At 33.1% G+C, this 18,054-nt stretch overlaps 1 protein-coding gene across 2 annotated transcripts; it reads left to right on the top strand.

Annotated features, from left to right (window-relative positions):
- Positions 1 to 2,140: 2,140 nt before the first annotated feature.
- On the top strand, positions 2,141 to 17,913 carry LOC111635135 (potassium channel subfamily K member 18-like). 2 transcript variants are annotated; one of them, XM_023379996.1, is made up of 3 exons: positions 2,403 to 2,433; positions 2,543 to 2,827; positions 16,844 to 17,913. In XM_023379996.1, exons 2-3 carry the CDS (start codon positions 2,599 to 2,601, stop codon positions 17,392 to 17,394), a joined length of 780 nt encoding a protein of 259 aa, XP_023235764.1. In that variant the 5' UTR covers positions 2,403 to 2,433; positions 2,543 to 2,598; the 3' UTR covers positions 17,395 to 17,913. The 2 variants fall into 2 exon arrangements, with proteins under 2 accessions (XP_023235763.1, XP_023235764.1); XM_023379995.1 differs by having other exon boundaries at positions 2,141 to 2,827.
- The last annotated feature ends 141 nt before the right edge of the window (positions 17,914 to 18,054 follow it).

Genomic DNA, 18,054 nt, shown 5'->3' with positions numbered 1-18,054 from the left:
CTAAAAAATGAACTTTACATAAAATATGATAAAATACAATATTAATCCCCTTTTGTTGGTATATTATTAGCACATCAGCAACTGCTATATTATAACAAGTAGCTTTTAATATTATCTTACTATTTCAGACTTATTTAGCCCAAAGGGAAGATGCAAATTCATTTCTTTTTTAAGGATGAGCCAAAAAGCTTGAAAATAATATTAATAACTATTTCTTAGTAAAATTAAGCAGGAATCAACATGATGATAACAGGTCTAAATAATTTATACAGTGGTAAATACATGAGAAACAAAAGTCATATTTTCAAGAAAAGATGTATCCATAGTTACTGATGCACTCTGTAGTGAACATTCCATGCACTAACAGTCAGTTTGATATTTTCAGATACTGTATTTCTATTCTGATAGATGCACTGGAACGAGCAGATTTGGTCCATTTCTGAAATCTGTTATATCAGGGTCAACAGTAGTATTTATAATAGAATTTGATTTATATAAGTATTCACCATTTAACAATATTCTGTTTAATGACAGACCATGTATACAACAAAGGTCCCATAAGATTATAATGGAGCTGAAAATTTTATATTCACTTGTATGTTTTCTATGTTTAGATACAGGTACTTATAATTGTGTTTCATATAGCCTATATGAGAAGTAGACTATACCATACAGGTTTGTCTAAGTACACTCTATCTATGATGTGTGCTTAATAATGTATTTCTTGGAATGTATCCCTGCCATTAAGTGGTGCATATATCTATATTTGTGTTCAAAATTCTAAACAATACAACTTTTAGATATTCTGAATCTATACCAATTATTTGAAATATTACTTTGATAAAACATTTAGAATCATCTGATTGTTTATATTGCTTATAATGATTAATAAAGCAATTACTAAAAAAGACAATTGTTTGTATTTTAATAAATTTCTTGGCTTGGATATAAAATATTTAAAGTTTTTGGAATATTTATTTATTTACTTGATACTAATGAAAATGGTTTGTTGAGATTAATGTTTGCACAATAAATGTTACAATGATTATTTACTCCATAAATAATAATTTCTGAAACAAGCCTATACAATATCATTTTATTGTGAATATTTGTTTGATATACTGAATAGAGGAGTCTTTCAGAAATATGTATATAATAATCCTGTTTTCCTTTATTTCATGTATATAAATATATTATTTGTATTGTTTATGAAATAAATATATTGTTAAAATGGATTCATGTATTTATGTATAGGCAAACATTTTAAAATTATAATAAATTTTAAAATTCATAATAAAATGTGTTATTTAGTTTGTATTTTTCTACTAATATTTTATGTTTCAAATTGACAAAAATATATGATTTTTCTTTGAAATGAATTTCATGTTTAATGAATATTATTACACAGTAAACTAAAGCTAAAATTTTAAATGAATTAAATGATAAAACCAATTTCATTGAGACATTTGAAGAATCTGGTGTTACCAACCATTATTTGATTAATGAATATTATGTTTTCTGGGATTAAATATCATAGAAAAAATAAAGAAAAAAGAACAAATTAAGTACCATAAATGTTTTACTTTTTTAAAACTTGTTGCTGTGATATTGCAGATAATATTAATAAAAATAGTTTCTTTACTTTAGATCAGCAGATCAAACTGCACATAAGTCAAATTAACAAACAATGAACATTTGTACACAAATTTTTTTGTACATTTTTTTTTCTATTACTTTCCATCTTGTGGGCACTGAGAGAGCTTTTTTCCAGGCCTGTCCTTGTAATGGGCATGGCCAGATGGTGAAGGATGAAGCTCAACAAAGAGTTTAACAGGTTGTATTCAGCCTTCTCACCAATCACACTCAATAGTTTGTATGATGCCTGTTAAACTAACATAAAAATGACTTGAATTGGTTCCTTTTTACTCAATACCATGTTTCATCTGTAAAAGAATAAGCAAAGAATCAACATAAATCATATAGTCAGACTTATGGGACACCTTGTATAATATATGGTAAATTTATTTCCAGTTAAATTCTAAAGTTTTGGAAATAAACGATTGCTTCCTATCCATTGTTTATGACTATTTTATCTTTTTTTTTTTTTTTTTTAAATTCCTGGTAAGTTTTCATCCTTAAATATCTAAACCACGAAACATTATTTAGAAACTATTACTTCTTAATATATGTTACGAGAGAAAAACTTTCAACTAAACATTTTTTCAAGATAAATTTTAAGCGTTTAACCAAGACTGAAATTATTAAATTGATCAAAATAATCTAAAAACGTTTCAGCAATTACATAAAACGCTAAATTACCATTAATGACGTCATAGAGTAACCGTCCAATCATATCTCGAGATACAGAACAATTTTTGTGAAATAAAGCCAAACAGCATGGCACTAGAAAGGAGGAGGTCACAACGGAGACAAGTACGAGAGAAACCAATTAACAAATGCAGAATATACTGTAGAAGATTAAGTGCATTTTTATTTTCTCATTTGGGATTAACTTCTCTAGTTATTTGTTATACAATTGTAGGTGCAATTGCATTTAATCGTTTGGAAATTAACAACGAAGAAGAACTAGTGCTGAAGATGAACAAAGAGAGCCAAAATGTTGTGTTACGTTTATGGGGAGTCACCGTTGCTTTTAATATCTTACACAAACAAAACTGGACCAAATCTGTCGAAGATGAAATTAGAATCTATCAGGGTAAGTTAGTAGAAGCTGTCAAAGGTGGTTACGATGCTCAAGAAAATGGAAGAAATCAGTGGTCGTTACCGGGTGCGTTTCTCTACTGTCTTACGGTCATCACTACGATAGGTAAGTAACGTGTAGAATGATTTAAATTGATTAGAAATAAAAATTTATACATTAATTTCTAAGAATAAACATTGTGTGAAACTCTTAACAAATTTTAAAATAACAGAAAAGTTATTTTTAGTCATCCCTATACGACTTCCAAGGGCGGAAACCTCCCACGCGCGCATTGTAAATAATAACTACGATGTCACTTGACTGATATTTTAAATATAAACTTTAAAACTTTTAGAACGATAAAGTATATTTTTAATTATTCTAATTAATTGCAACTGGTACTTAAAGTATAAGTGTAGTGAAGTCATTACTCGTGATGTAAAAAATGCTAGGATTTGTCCTTTGCTAACATGCTATTTCTTCTTTATTAATTTGCTAAATAATTCAAAAGTACAATTTCTATAATGGTAAGAGAGAAAATACAAGCTGCAAATTAAATAAATTTTAGTACTAATAAAAATATCAAAATTATACAGAAATTTTAAGCAATTGTGTGAATTATATAGTGTAGGGATCGTCCATAAATTACGTAACGCTATTTTTATACTTTTCAACTATCATCCCTACTCCATAACGTCGTCACCAGTACTCACCTCCGAAATTACGTAACTCATATTTTCGATCGACCCCCCTTAATTGTAGTATGGAGTAATACACGGCAAGGGGTACTGAACGTTACATTATTTTATTAATTACACGTATAACGTACGAAGCTGTGACGTAAACAGTACGGTTTGCTATGCAATACTTAAAAACGAATCGTTCTATTACCTGAGATGAAAAGACCCTAGCTTTACGTAACGTTTTAAACAATTCCACTTTTTGTAACGCATCATAACCTACATATTCAAACGCTCATATCTGCTTACGTAATTTATGGACAGCCACTTATGCGGAAAATAATCTAGCAATAAATATGCTTACACTATAAAAATGCACTTCAGACAATTATTTTGTTTTTCTATAAAACCTAATTGTAAAATAGGTTTAATTTTGTCTTACGAGCTCTGTTGTTATAACGGAAAGTATGGCGATCGGTCAAAAAATGTCCCTTCAAGATTTTTACATTCTTGGACTTTGGGCACCTTCAAACTTCGAGAAAAGCAAAAAAAAAAAAAAAATTGGGGTAATTTCTGTATGTATGAATGTGTGGGGGCACGATTTTGTCCACCTTGTTTGAAGCTTAATAACTTATGTGCTTTTTGTCGAAATTTTCTGAAATTTTGCAGGGAGGTTTGTGTATTAGAGAGATGGAGACTATTAAATTTTGGTGGTTAAAGGTTGATGGAGTCGGGAGATAAAGCGGGTCGAGTGTCATATCTCGAGTTGGGTCAGACCTAATAACGATTTTACTCGTCATTCGATTTTACAATTTTTTTATAAAACCCATCCATATCCTTAAAATTAAGTTTTTTGCCATTTTATAATAATTAAAAATATAATAAGTTTTTAAATAAGATATAATAACAGATGGCGCCACAAAATGTTGCCAGGAAAGTTAAGAACTCGTTGATGGATTTTTTTTTTATATTTTGATTGTTTCATTAATTAATTAACTGTAATATTTCGAGGTGATTCAATTTTCTTCCTTCAGAAATCAGAAATAACATTCTTCCCTGAATTGCCTCCATAGATCCAGTGGCGTACCGTAGTAGGGGAGGCAGGGGCGGCCTACTCCGGGCGGCACTTTTTAGGGTGTGGCAAAATTTCACAATAAATAATAAAAATATCTTGTAAAAATTTGAATCATTTCATCACATACTTTCGTTCGTCGCACCTTCGATTCGGACCGATTGAAATGTGCACGGAATATCGTGTTCATTTACACAGTCCGGAATATCGTGCACAACCTATCGACCTTTTTTTTTTGCTTGTACGATCGTATTCATACACGTCTCCAATATCCAATAGAGCTAAGTCTCCAATATCCAATAGATCTAAGTCATAGAGCTAAGTCATCTAGGTTACTTACGTTACTGCTACCTAAGTCTCCCTAGTCGCTAACTGTAACTGATTTACAACCGGCATGCACTGCACATTATTCTTCGCATTGCAAAATGACATTGTGCATGCGTCAGGAACTTCTGTTCTAACAAACCTCACCTGCCGTCCGGGTCAGCGATTTTAAAAAGGTGGCAACACTAGCACGGAATTTTTCATTACTTATTCTGTGACGAAACTGAATTTTAGTCTTTTAAATTAAGATACCTAAATAAGGGGACGGCGGAATTTTTCTTTGCCCAGGGCGGCTGCACCCACGCTACGCTACTGCATAGATCTGTCTTTGTCTTTTATTTGTCTCTTGTCACATTTAACCAGACGCGGAAGTCACCACGTACAGTACTTTTTTTTAACTCTCCGCCCTGTGGGCACTAAGAGGGCCTCTTTGTTGCAAGCCCATTATGGGTACGGCTAGGCCCACAATGGGGCGGCCGGGTGGTGAGGGACGGGGCCCGACATATCCGGACGAACCACTCCCCCCGAAAGATTCCTGAGGATTATTCGACCCGTCTGAATTCGATCCCTGGTCCCCCAGAGCAGTAGGCTGCCACCTTGACCGCTCGGCCATTCGGCCCGTATAGTACTATTGAGACAGGTTCAAACTCACAGAAACGTGAAATTTATCACTATAACCAGATAATGCTGATTATTGTTCATAATAACAGGTTAATGTAATTAATTTTACAAACATAAATAATTTATCACATTCATCAAAACTGTTGGTTATTATGCAAATACCCTGTGATTAGGGGCCACGATGGCCGAGCGGTCAAGCTGGCAACATGCCGCTCCAGACGGGTCGAAAAATCCCCAGGAATTTTTCAACGTACGACTAAATATCCAGATGGCACAACGCGCTGATTGGTCAGCTGAATGACGTCAACCTACGAAAATTGTTAATGTTGATCGATTAGCCTAAACTTCGTATTGTTATTGTTGTTGTGAGAGTGGACAGACATTATATCATAGTTATAGGCATTTCATCTAAAACTTAATAAAAAGCACTTATTTATAATTTCACTAGCTCTTGTGTGTATTGACATTAATTGAAAATTTTGTAATAATTTTAACATTAAATTACGTGATATCAAAGATTTTAATGCTGAGACATTTTTAAACATCAAGAAGTAACTTTTATCTGTTTTGTATTTTTGTAAGTTTTTTGTACATTTACTATAATAATAAAATAGTCAAAAACAACAAATGTAAATTGCAAATTAAGTTTTTTTTTTAACTTTCTTTATTAGACAATACAGTATTTTTAACCTTACAGAAACTTGTATTTAATGTTTTATATATATATTTAGCATATTACAACAGAATATGCTAAGTAAAAATGCAGATTAGTTAACAATTTAATATATATTTTCACCTAAACATAATTCATACTTTTTAATGCATAATTGTTAAAACATTTTAAATAATAAGTTATTTTTTTTTACAAATCCATTGGTTTGTTTTTCAAATCAAATCCTGTGGAAACTTAAATATAGACACTGGATATATATTTTCCTATGCAACCAGGTACACAGCACATACAAGGCATCTAGAAATAGGTATTCAATCCTATGATCATATTATTTTAACAAGATATAAAAAAAGGACTAAAAAAATAGCTTACTATGATAACATTACTTTTTCCTGACACTTATATTGATAAAGAATTTCCATGATGAAATGTATGGAAATTCTTATTTAAAACATATATAACTATTATATTCAAAGGAATTTAAATACTTACAGTATAATTGATTGTTAAATAATTTATACAAGAATTCTATACTTTTAATTTGAAAAATGGCCGTACAAATTTGATTAAACATATTTACAGATATATCTATGATGGAACTGGATATATGAAATTTCTGTAAATTTGAAAAGTATTGTTTCTTAACACTACTTAACATTTGTAAGTATTGTTTCTTAACATTTTGAACTGACATTCAAAAGCACAAAAGGTCTATTGACAGAAAGAACTGTCAATTCTAACTAAAGCATTAAAACAAAAATTCTGATAAGAATAATCTATAGAGAATATTCATTATTCAAAATTGTTCAGTAACTTTTACATTTAAACTTTATAATATGTTAAGCAAGATTTGTGAAAATTTCTCTTTTAGAGGTATACAAAACTTCGTTAATTTTATTGTTTCATCTAACTATATTAAATGCATATGACAAATTCAAAAAATATTCTGACTTGTCTTAATTATAAATTTCATCCTTTCTCGAACTTTTTATGAATAATATCTGTAACAAAGTATAAATTTTCTGTTATTTACTATATGTGCACGTGAATTTAAAACACTAATCGCACTATTAAAATGATCTATTGTGTATGATTTGGTTCAGAGGTGCATAAAGATCAAGTATGAAGTTAAATGTTCAAAAAAAAAATAAATAAATAATCAGCTGTATTTTCACTTTATACTCATTCCATATTAAGATAACTAAAAAAAATAATCTACAGTATTTCGTCATGATATATTCTGACGATCACAAAATATAATCTATACTTCGCTGGGTTGACGTCATTTAGCTGACCAATCAGCGGGTTGTGCCATCTGGATATTTAGTCGCACGTATTTTTCAGGGGTGGTCCGTCCGGATCTGTCGTGTTCCGTCCCTCACCACCCGGCCGGCCCATTGTGAACCTGCCAAATCCGTAATGGGCTTGCTAAAAAGAAGCCCTCTTAGTGCCCACAAGGCGGAAAGAGTTTTAAAAAACGATGATTTATACATATTCACCGGATTTATCGATTTAACGGTAACATATGTATCAGTAAAATTATTTTATATATCTCTTACTAATTAATTCATAAACAATAAAAAATACACGAGAAATTGTAGCACGAAGCTTATAAGCAGCGCAATCGTAATCTCTGATTATCGTCATTTTGTAAACAAACTTCCAAGCAATAGTTTGTAAAGGGATGGAGAAAATATTCATTGGTTCTATAGCTCTACATTACGAGTGACATCGCGAGATCGTCTAAGGCAGCGATTCCCAACCTGTGGTACGCGTACCCCTAGGGGTACGCGATAGGTTGCTTAGGGGTACAGAAAAAAGTTAGTTATTATGGCAGAAAAAATAATATATTATGTATCACAAACTAATAGTATTAAAAAATTATTACGTAAAATATTTCCTTGCAACAATCACAACTTTATTATACATTTTTTCATTTAGTTTTTTTTTCTTTAATTTAAAGTTACAATATGTAAAATTAACAATACGNGGCACTTTTTAGGGTGTGGCAAAATTTCACAATAAATAATAAAAATATCTTGTAAAAATTTGAATCATTTCATCACATACTTTCGTTCGTCGCACCTTCGATTCGGACCGATTGAAATGTGCACGGAATATCGTGTTCATTTACACAGTCCGGAATATCGTGCACAACCTATCGACCTTTTTTTTTTGCTTGTACGATCGTATTCATACACGTCTCCAATATCCAATAGAGCTAAGTCTCCAATATCCAATAGATCTAAGTCATAGAGCTAAGTCATCTAGGTTACTTACGTTACTGCTACCTAAGTCTCCCTAGTCGCTAACTGTAACTGATTTACAACCGGCATGCACTGCACATTATTCTTCGCATTGCAAAATGACATTGTGCATGCGTCAGGAACTTCTGTTCTAACAAACCTCACCTGCCGTCCGGGTCAGCGATTTTAAAAAGGTGGCAACACTAGCACGGAATTTTTCATTACTTATTCTGTGACGAAACTGAATTTTAGTCTTTTAAATTAAGATACCTAAATAAGGGGACGGCGGAATTTTTCTTTGCCCAGGGCGGCTGCACCCACGCTACGCTACTGCATAGATCTGTCTTTGTCTTTTATTTGTCTCTTGTCACATTTAACCAGACGCGGAAGTCACCACGTACAGTACTTTTTTTTAACTCTCCGCCCTGTGGGCACTAAGAGGGCCTCTTTGTTGCAAGCCCATTATGGGTACGGCTAGGCCCACAATGGGGCGGCCGGGTGGTGAGGGACGGGGCCCGACATATCCGGACGAACCACTCCCCCCGAAAGATTCCTGAGGATTATTCGACCCGTCTGAATTCGATCCCTGGTCCCCCAGAGCAGTAGGCTGCCACCTTGACCGCTCGGCCATTCGGCCCGTACAGTACTATTGAGACAGGTTCAAACTCACAGAAACGTGAAATTTATCACTATAACCAGATAATGCTGATTATTGTTCATAATAACAGGTTAATGTAATTAATTTTACAAACATAAATAATTTATCACATTCATCAAAACTGTTGGTTATTATGCAAATACCCTGTGATTAGGGGCCACGATGGCCGAGCGGTCAAGCTGGCAACATGCCGCTCCAGACGGGTCGAAAAATCCCCAGGAATTTTTCAACGTACGACTAAATATCCAGATGGCACAACGCGCTGATTGGTCAGCTGAATGACGTCAACCTACGAAAATTGTTAATGTTGATCGATTAGCCTAAACTTCGTATTGTTATTGTTGTTGTGAGAGTGGACAGACATTATATCATAGTTATAGGCATTTCATCTAAAACTTAATAAAAAGCACTTATTTATAATTTCACTAGCTCTTGTGTGTATTGACATTAATTGAAAATTTTGTAATAATTTTAACATTAAATTACGTGATATCAAAGATTTTAATGCTGAGACATTTTTAAACATCAAGAAGTAACTTTTATCTGTTTTGTATTTTTGTAAGTTTTTTGTACATTTACTATAATAATAAAATAGTCAAAAACAACAAATGTAAATTGCAAATTAAGTTTTTTTTTTAACTTTCTTTATTAGACAATACAGTATTTTTAACCTTACAGAAACTTGTATTTAATGTTTTATATATATACTTAGCATATTACAACAGAATATGCTAAGTAAAAATGCAGATTAGTTAACAATTTAATATATATTTTCACCTAAACATAATTCATACTTTTTAATGCATAATTGTTAAAACATTTTAAATAATAAGTTATTTTTTNGCTGTACTTTCAAAAAGCCAACGGCCACTTTTAACCATCTGTCCATGACCGTTACGACTAAAAAAACTTTGCTAGGTCTTACCTTCGGGGGGAGGTCTTATATTTCGCAATTCAGCAAAAACCTGTGCTAGGTCTTATTTTCGGGGAAACACGGTAGCAATCTTATTTTTTTTTCACGTATAGTATAAAAATTTGTAATAAAATACATAATGCGGTTATAAAATATTGTGCGATTACTTTCATATTATTAAAATTAATATGTATTTATTTTTTAGAAAATACAAGAGGCGCATCCACCGCTTCGTAGGAAGCTGAAATTTTTTGACTTTTCCTGAATCTTAACGTTTTGTATTACCACCGAATTTTATCTTGATATAATCAAAGGTTCCCGAGATATAAAGGTCTTTATTTACAACCGCAGAAAGCAGTCAAAATGACTTTATTACCTTCTTTTATTTTTTGCTTCACGTGTCTATTTATGCCTTGTGAATATTAACAATTTTATGTGAATGTTTTTGTTAGTCTTGTTCCCGTTTTTTGTCTTTTCTTAGAATTTTTTGCTTCAGTCCCGATGGAATTATTCACTAGTCTCGCTGTTCTATTGTTGTTATAATACTGATATTCAGACTCATTAATTTTATTGTTTCATCTAACTATATTAAATGCATATGACAAATTCAAAAAATATTCTGACTTGTCTTAATTATAAATTTCATCCTTTCTCGAACTTTTTATGAATAATATCTGTAACAAAGTATAAATTTTCTGTTATTTACTATATGTGCACGTAAATTTAAAACACTAATCACACTATTAAAATGATCTATTGTGTATGATTTGGTTCAGAGGTGCATAAAGATCAAGTATGAAGTTAAATGTTCAAAAAAAAAATAAATAATCAGCTGTATTTTCACTTTATACTCATTCCATATTACGATAACTAAAAAAACTAATCTACAGTATTTCGTCATGATATATTCTGACGATCACAAAATATAATCTATACTTCGCTGGGTTGACGTCATTTAGCTGACCAATCAGCGGGTTGTGCCATCTGGATATTTAGTCGCACGTATTTTTCAGGGGTGGTCCGTCCGGATCTGTCGTGTTCCGTCCCTCACCACCCGGCCGGCCCATTGTGAACCTGCCAAATCCGTAATGGGCTTGCTAAAAAGAAGCCCTCTTAGTGCCCACAAGGCGGAAAGAGTTTTAAAAAACGATGATTTATACATATTCACCGGATTTATCGATTTAACGGTAACATATGTATCAGTAAAATTATTTTATATATCTCTTACTAATTAATTCATAAACAATAAAAAATACACGAGAAATTGTAACACGAAGCTTATAAGCAGCGCAATCGTAATCTCTGATTATCGTCATTTTGTAAACAAACTTCCAAGCAATAGTTTGTAAAGGGATGGAGAAAATATTCATTGGTTCTATAGCTCTACATTACGAGTGACATCGCGAGATCGTCTAAGGCAGCGATTCCCAACCTGTGGTACGCGTACCCCTAGGGGTACGCGATAGGTTGCTTAGGGGTACAGAAAAAAGTTAGTTATTATGGCAGAAAAAATAATATATTATGTATCACAAACTAATAGTATTAAAAAATTATTACGTAAAATATTTCCTTGCAACAATCACAACTTTATTATACATTTTTTCATTTAGTTTTTTTTTCTTTAATTTAAAGTTACAATATGTAAAATTAACAATACGGGTACTCACTAAATTTCTTAAATGAGGGATACAATCTAGAGATATGATATGTCATGGGGTACGCTAATAAAAAAGGTTGGGAACCACTGGTCTAAGGAAACAGTCATGTGACTACAGAAATCTGACGTCACATCAAAAGCGACACCGACTTCTTTGTGACGAACTTCAGATCGTCATGGTAAGAAAAGTGATAATTATATACAGTTACATAACCTGTTTTTGTTTTCGTTTTTTAAGCACAGAACCATTTAAAATAGATATTTTTGATAACAGTCTGAATGCTTACATGCTTATCTTACATGACATTTAATTTTCATGTAAGGATTAAGGCCAACGAAATATGAAAATTATCATATGTATTTTGAATTTTCATAAGTTAAAAATGTATTCATATCAACTGAGAATACATAATTGGGGAAAGTAAATAAAAATTAACATTAAAATTAAATTCAGTATAAATAAAAAATATAGACTATATATTAATATAATTGTACATAAACAGATTGATATTATTTTCACAAATGAAAATATTACATTTATTAACAAATTACATTATTTAACTTGGCTAAATACATACCTGCGACTCACATCATGTGAAGGGGTATGATTTCTAGCCTCGCAAAGTAAGTTATTACAATGATATGAACAGATGTTCACAGGAAATAACGATATTAGACCCTGTAGTGAGGATATATTTTAAAATGACGGCGGCTGAAAGAAATTGCGCTTTGAACAAATCAGATATGATTGCGTATTTGTTCAATTTAGGTTCTGATGAGTCTGTATTATCAGATGGTATTGATGAATATGTAGAAAGTAAGAATGTGAGTGATAGTAGCAGTAATTGTGATCGTGCAAAACCAAGTACAACAGCATACCTGTTTGTTTCTTTAACAATTTTGTCCACAAGTTAATCACCAAAAAGTACACAGAAGCAGTCAAATGGTGTGGCATCACTTTGTAACACTCATTGAATTCCTGTTTGTCCAGTAAAATTGTTCACTTGCCGGTTTCTCATTTGGCATTCTATAGAATGCTTAGGAAATTTGTAAAATATGACTTGTTTCATAGATTACCGGCTAGTTTTAGGCATTATATAGAATGCCGGATTTCGAACTTTGCCGTTTAGAAACGTTTAAATAAAGGGTTAAAGAAAGAAATGTCTTGTTATTTACTTTACTTAGTTTTTTATTAATTTTAAAAAGTCATTTTGACTCGCATCATCTCAGTTAACAGTTAAAACTCTTCTTTTCTTTTGCACATTTTTACACAACGAGTTAGAATATTCTAGCTAGTTGCCTTTGCACAACATAAATGCCACGTCCCCTTGACTAAAATAAAATGGCGGACGTGTATTCAATTTTCTTTAAACATGGCGTCGCTACAGCCACTCTCTCTGTAGTATCCTCTAGCTCGTTGGTGTGAACAATATATATATAGCAAATGTTCATTCATTACGTAACGCAGACATGGGTGTATGAGTACGCAAGTAATCGTTAGGATAGGTTAGAAAGAGATGAGCTGTTTACAAAAAAACATTGTGTAACAAGGGTGTACCCAGCGAGGGGCAGCTGCTTCTCCCTATATGAAATATTAAAATGTAGTAATTGACACACAGAGACACAGCACAGACGTATCAATTCAGTATCAGTTTGAATAATGAATATTGTGATTAAGACTAGTCATATGTCGTGAAATCTTAGAATTATTTCGCTATTCTTGCACTCGAAGACGCCAGATGGCTCTAGATTCTGAACTAACATTTCCTGCCATGAGAAAATCATCCTCAATTCACAAATACACTACGGCGACCGTTATTTGTTAATTTACGGCAACGCAACACTTGTGCGATGCCTTTCGGGATGTCTTTTTAAGGGTAACTGGCCCCTATTCAGGCGTTACAGACGTGGAGAAAACCCGGAAAACAACACGTGGCCAGCCCATCCTGGCGAGGCGCAAACCCACGACCAAACTCACAGTGTTCGGGTAACGAAACCGCTCGGCCACTGGTGGGCCGCGGCGACCGTAGAACGATCCTTCAGTACGCTTCAAAGTGTGAAGACCTAGCTTAGGAACACTATGGGAGAGGAAAGACTGACTGGGTTATGCCTGATAAGCGTGCATCGAAATTTTGTGAAAGAACACCGTGAGATGGGGGGAAAAAAGTTATAGAAAAATTTTCAGTAAATCCGAGAAGATTATTGCTAACATAAAAATTTAACTCAGTTAACTACATGGTAGGTAGTAGGTCCTTATAAAGGGTGTTTATAAATGAATGGCGCGGTTTTAAAAATTAATAATAAATCTATTTATTACCTTATATGGGCAAATCTTACAGCATAAGCAGCAGCAACTGTCCAAGTTTTTTACGTGCTACCCGGTCTTCGCTTGTCATGCACTGCAGACCATCACCGAGAACATGCTACACCGCGTATGAAAAGAATTTGATTACCTTGTAGATGTGTGACGTGTGACCATGGGTGCACATATTGAAGGATTGCGATTAATGCATAAAAAACTTGGACAGTTGCTGCTGCTTATGCTGTAAGGTTTATTCATATAAGGTAATAAATCGATTTATTATCAATTTTTAAAACCGCACCATTTATCTATAAACACCCTGTATACAGTGGCATTAGTATATTAATAAATAATAAAAACAGTTTTTCAATAATTTTGAGTTTTATTTTGTAAGAAATCGTCATGTTTCACTCTCCCTCTCCACTTCCTCGAAACTAATATGAGTTGCCCCCTCTAATTTAGATCCTGGGTACGCCCTTGTTGTGTAATGTTAAGGTTTGAACCCTATTAAAGTAGGATAACGGAACGTTTCTTTTTTGTTTCCGATGTATTAAGTAGCGAACCGTAATGTTTAAATCACTGCTTTGTTCGTGATACGTATACTATAATTAAATTGTAAAATTGTATAACGTTCGGATAATTATGTAACGTATTCGAATAATATACGGCAGAGGTACCTTTGTTTTGTATTATTAGTACAATTAAAGGAGTCAATCGAGGATATGCGCTACGTAATTTCGGGGGTAGATATGTGTGACGGCACTACGGAGAGTTATGGGGGCGGGATGGTAGTTGAAAAGTATAAAATAGCGATACGTAATTTATGAACGATCCTGTAGATATAAAAGTTGTCCTTAATAGTTTGTCGCCATCCTGTAATTCTCACACAAGTGATTGAATTACAAAATTTGTAATAACTTCACTTATGAGAATTACAGGACCCAAATTTGCTTTAAAAAGAATTTTTAAAAACTAATTATTGAAAATATAGATCTGATTTTTAATTTTCATATTTTGAATTTTGAAAAAATTCTTAATTGCAGATGTATGACATTACAGATTATTTTTATTTAATTAATCTGTTTTATAATTCATATCGTAGTATTTTTTTTAGAAACTTTCTGCCCTGTGGGCACAGGGCGGAAAGTTTTAAAACAGGGCTGTGCACTAAGAGGGCCTCTTTTAGCAAGCCCATTATGGGTTCGGCCTGGCCCACAAAAGGAACGTCCAGATGGTGAGGACTGAGACCGACATTTTCGGACACCCAGCATTTAATAAATAATTTACTACGGTTTCTTGGGTATCAACTTATTCGAAATTATTCTACAGAATACTGAAAATAATATAAAAATTGTGATAATGAATCATATTAAAAAAATATTAATTTTGTCTATTTCTGTATACTGTATTAAAATGGAATTTAACATTAATTATAGTATAAGAAAACTATAAGAATATGAATTTTAAAAGATATGCTATAAAAAATATAAATTAAAAATATTTTATTAGTTCATTAAGAATATTATACCCAAGTTATTTTTTCGTTCTTGGCTTTTTCCTCCCTGTGGACACTAAGAGGGCATTTTTTTTCTATATCCATCCCAGGTTCGACTATTCTCATAATCGGGCAACCGGGTGTAGAGGGACGCGGCCTGACATATTCGGGATTTACACAATGAAAAATTTTTGAGGTTGCTTTCCTGGATCCCTCAGAGCGATAGGCTGACGTCTTAACTGCTTCGGTTATCCGACCATCACGAAATTATTAATGAAAATAATGCTTTATTATTAAAAATTATATTATTATATTTTAAATTACTGTGAGGACCCGAACAGGGGTCGACTGAGAGGTCCGAATGAAGGGTATCGATCGGAATTAAAGTGCTCCTTTTCAGACGCAAATGAAAAGGATTAGGTGTCTCGATTGAACAATGCAATTGTTTTTTGTTTTTCCTTAAACAATGGAAACAGATAAAGTCGAGAAAAAGCGACGAAAGAGGAATCATATTCAGTCGCGACGCTGACCTCTCCCGCGCCCTCCATTGGGTTTCGAATTGTCACCAGGTGACAAGGAGAGACCAATGGAGAGGCGACTGAGGTTGGGAAATCTATAAAACCGTGCGATTCAAGTTACAAAGGTTCTTGGTTCATAGTCTTATCCTCCTGGACGTGTGTGTCCCCGCCGAATCTTGGAAAAAACGTTTCGGATCTAGTAGAAGCAACCTCATCTGTAGTGTCACCGGACGACCTCCAGGCTCGTCGGTTCGTCCGAGAAAAACCACCTGAAGCAGTGCCATTCGCCCCGGGGCCGACGATTATTTCACCGTCTTCGCCGAACCGTAGGAAACGGAAACACGAACTTTTCGAACTCTACTTGAACTTTATCCTCGCGCTTCGTGATGTGATAATCCGTCAATCAAGAAAATGTTGTAAGAAATTTTAATGTTATTTAACGGTTTTATATGGTAAACCTGTCTCGGTGAGTCATTCTGCGCCCACACGGCAGTGTTGACCGCTCGGCTGTCGAAATATCCTCACCCCAATCGGCTAACATCACATTACTGTATTTTATTAACCACGTTTTTCTATACTGAATATTTAAGAGATAAATATATTCTGAACTTCAAAAGATTGATGAGTTGCCAAAGGGATGCTGTCGGGAAGATTTTCTAGAGGAAACGTTCCCATTTAGATGATTAAAATCTGGAAAACTGTGCATGATCAGTCGTTGGAGAGGAGCGAACTCGCGACCAAATATCAGTGTTCAGTGATTTTATTCACTCAGTCATTGGATATTTTTATCCTTCGTGTGAATACGGCCTTAAGAGATTAGTTCAAAGTTTTATTAATAACTTTTGTAAAACGAAATTATCGAAATTATTTAAAAGATAAATAAATCTTTAAATTTTAAATTAGAGAATGAAAAAATAATTTACGTTAGAAAATTTAATTATTCATTAATTTTTTAATTTTAATGATTAAATTTTATGTTCTAGGTTATGGAAACATCGCGCCTAAGACTACTTATGGAAAGATAGTGACTATACTGTATGCTATAGTCGGTATTCCTTTAATGTTTCTCTATCTAACAAACATAGGAAACGGTCTAGCTAAAGGATTCAAGTATGTTTATGTAAAATTATGTGGAAAAAATAAGAGATTAATCGAATATCGAGAAACAGATCAACCAAAAGGAAGAAAAAGTGGAAATATAATTACCGTTCCCGTTCATTGGTGCTTTTTCGTTATAGGAATTTATATATGTGGAGGTGGTGCTTTATTTTCTGCTTGGGAAAAATGGAGTTTTTTAGATGGTGTCTATTTTTGTTTCATAACGTTAAGTACCATCGGCTTTGGTGATTTAGTACCTGGTGATAGTGTTGTTACTGACAGTGGATCTCAAGGAAAGTTGGTCATTTGCTCTATTTATGTACTTGGAGGAATGGCTCTGATTGCTATGTGTTTCAATTTAGTGCAAGAAGAGGTAGTGCATAAAATTAAGAATCTTGGTAAGAGATTGGGTATTATCAGCAATGAAAATGAATAATGAATGCGTTTTATGAGGTAAAGCAAAGTATTCCAACATTTTAAAAAAATGTTGGATACATGCATGATTTAGAATGAAGTCTGCAAGATGGATTATGCTTTCGCACGATTCTAAATGGAAATATGCCATAAATGTCTTTAACTACGTGGCCATTCAGGTATTATATCAGCAAAATATGTTTCTTTTTATCTCCATCATCATTAGTCAACAGAAATAAGATACTTCTTCGTAAGCCAGAAGTTAAAACCATTTGCAATCACACATGAATTACTTTCAGACAATTTTTTTGATGACTGGGGAGAAAAATAAACTATAGGTGCAATCTTACGTTAAGACTCGCTCTCCTGCCCTCATCGTCAGCAATCGCCAGACATAAACGAATTCGCCTCCCCTAAGAAGTACTGATGTAATACTTGAATGATTCCTGTATGTATATATTTATATTCTAAATGTTAAATGTTCTATTAATTGATCTGGAGTTAGAATGTATAAAAATTATGACATTTTAATGGAAAACCTTGAATGAAANTATTTGTTAGATGCATAGTTTCCTTTCGTTTTTGTCAACAAAATATATGTGTTAAAATGGAATTTTACGACCTCTATGAATTGATTTTCACATATTTTGATGTTAAACTGGCCAATTTTCGAAGATTAACC

The sequence above is a fragment of the Centruroides sculpturatus genome, unplaced genomic scaffold (assembly GCF_000671375.1).
Source record: "Centruroides sculpturatus isolate CEXI.00-Female unplaced genomic scaffold, Cexi_2.0 scaffold688, whole genome shotgun sequence".
Taxonomy (NCBI): Eukaryota; Metazoa; Arthropoda; class Arachnida; order Scorpiones; family Buthidae; genus Centruroides; species Centruroides sculpturatus.
This window is presented reverse-complemented; position numbering and strand designations above follow the sequence as displayed.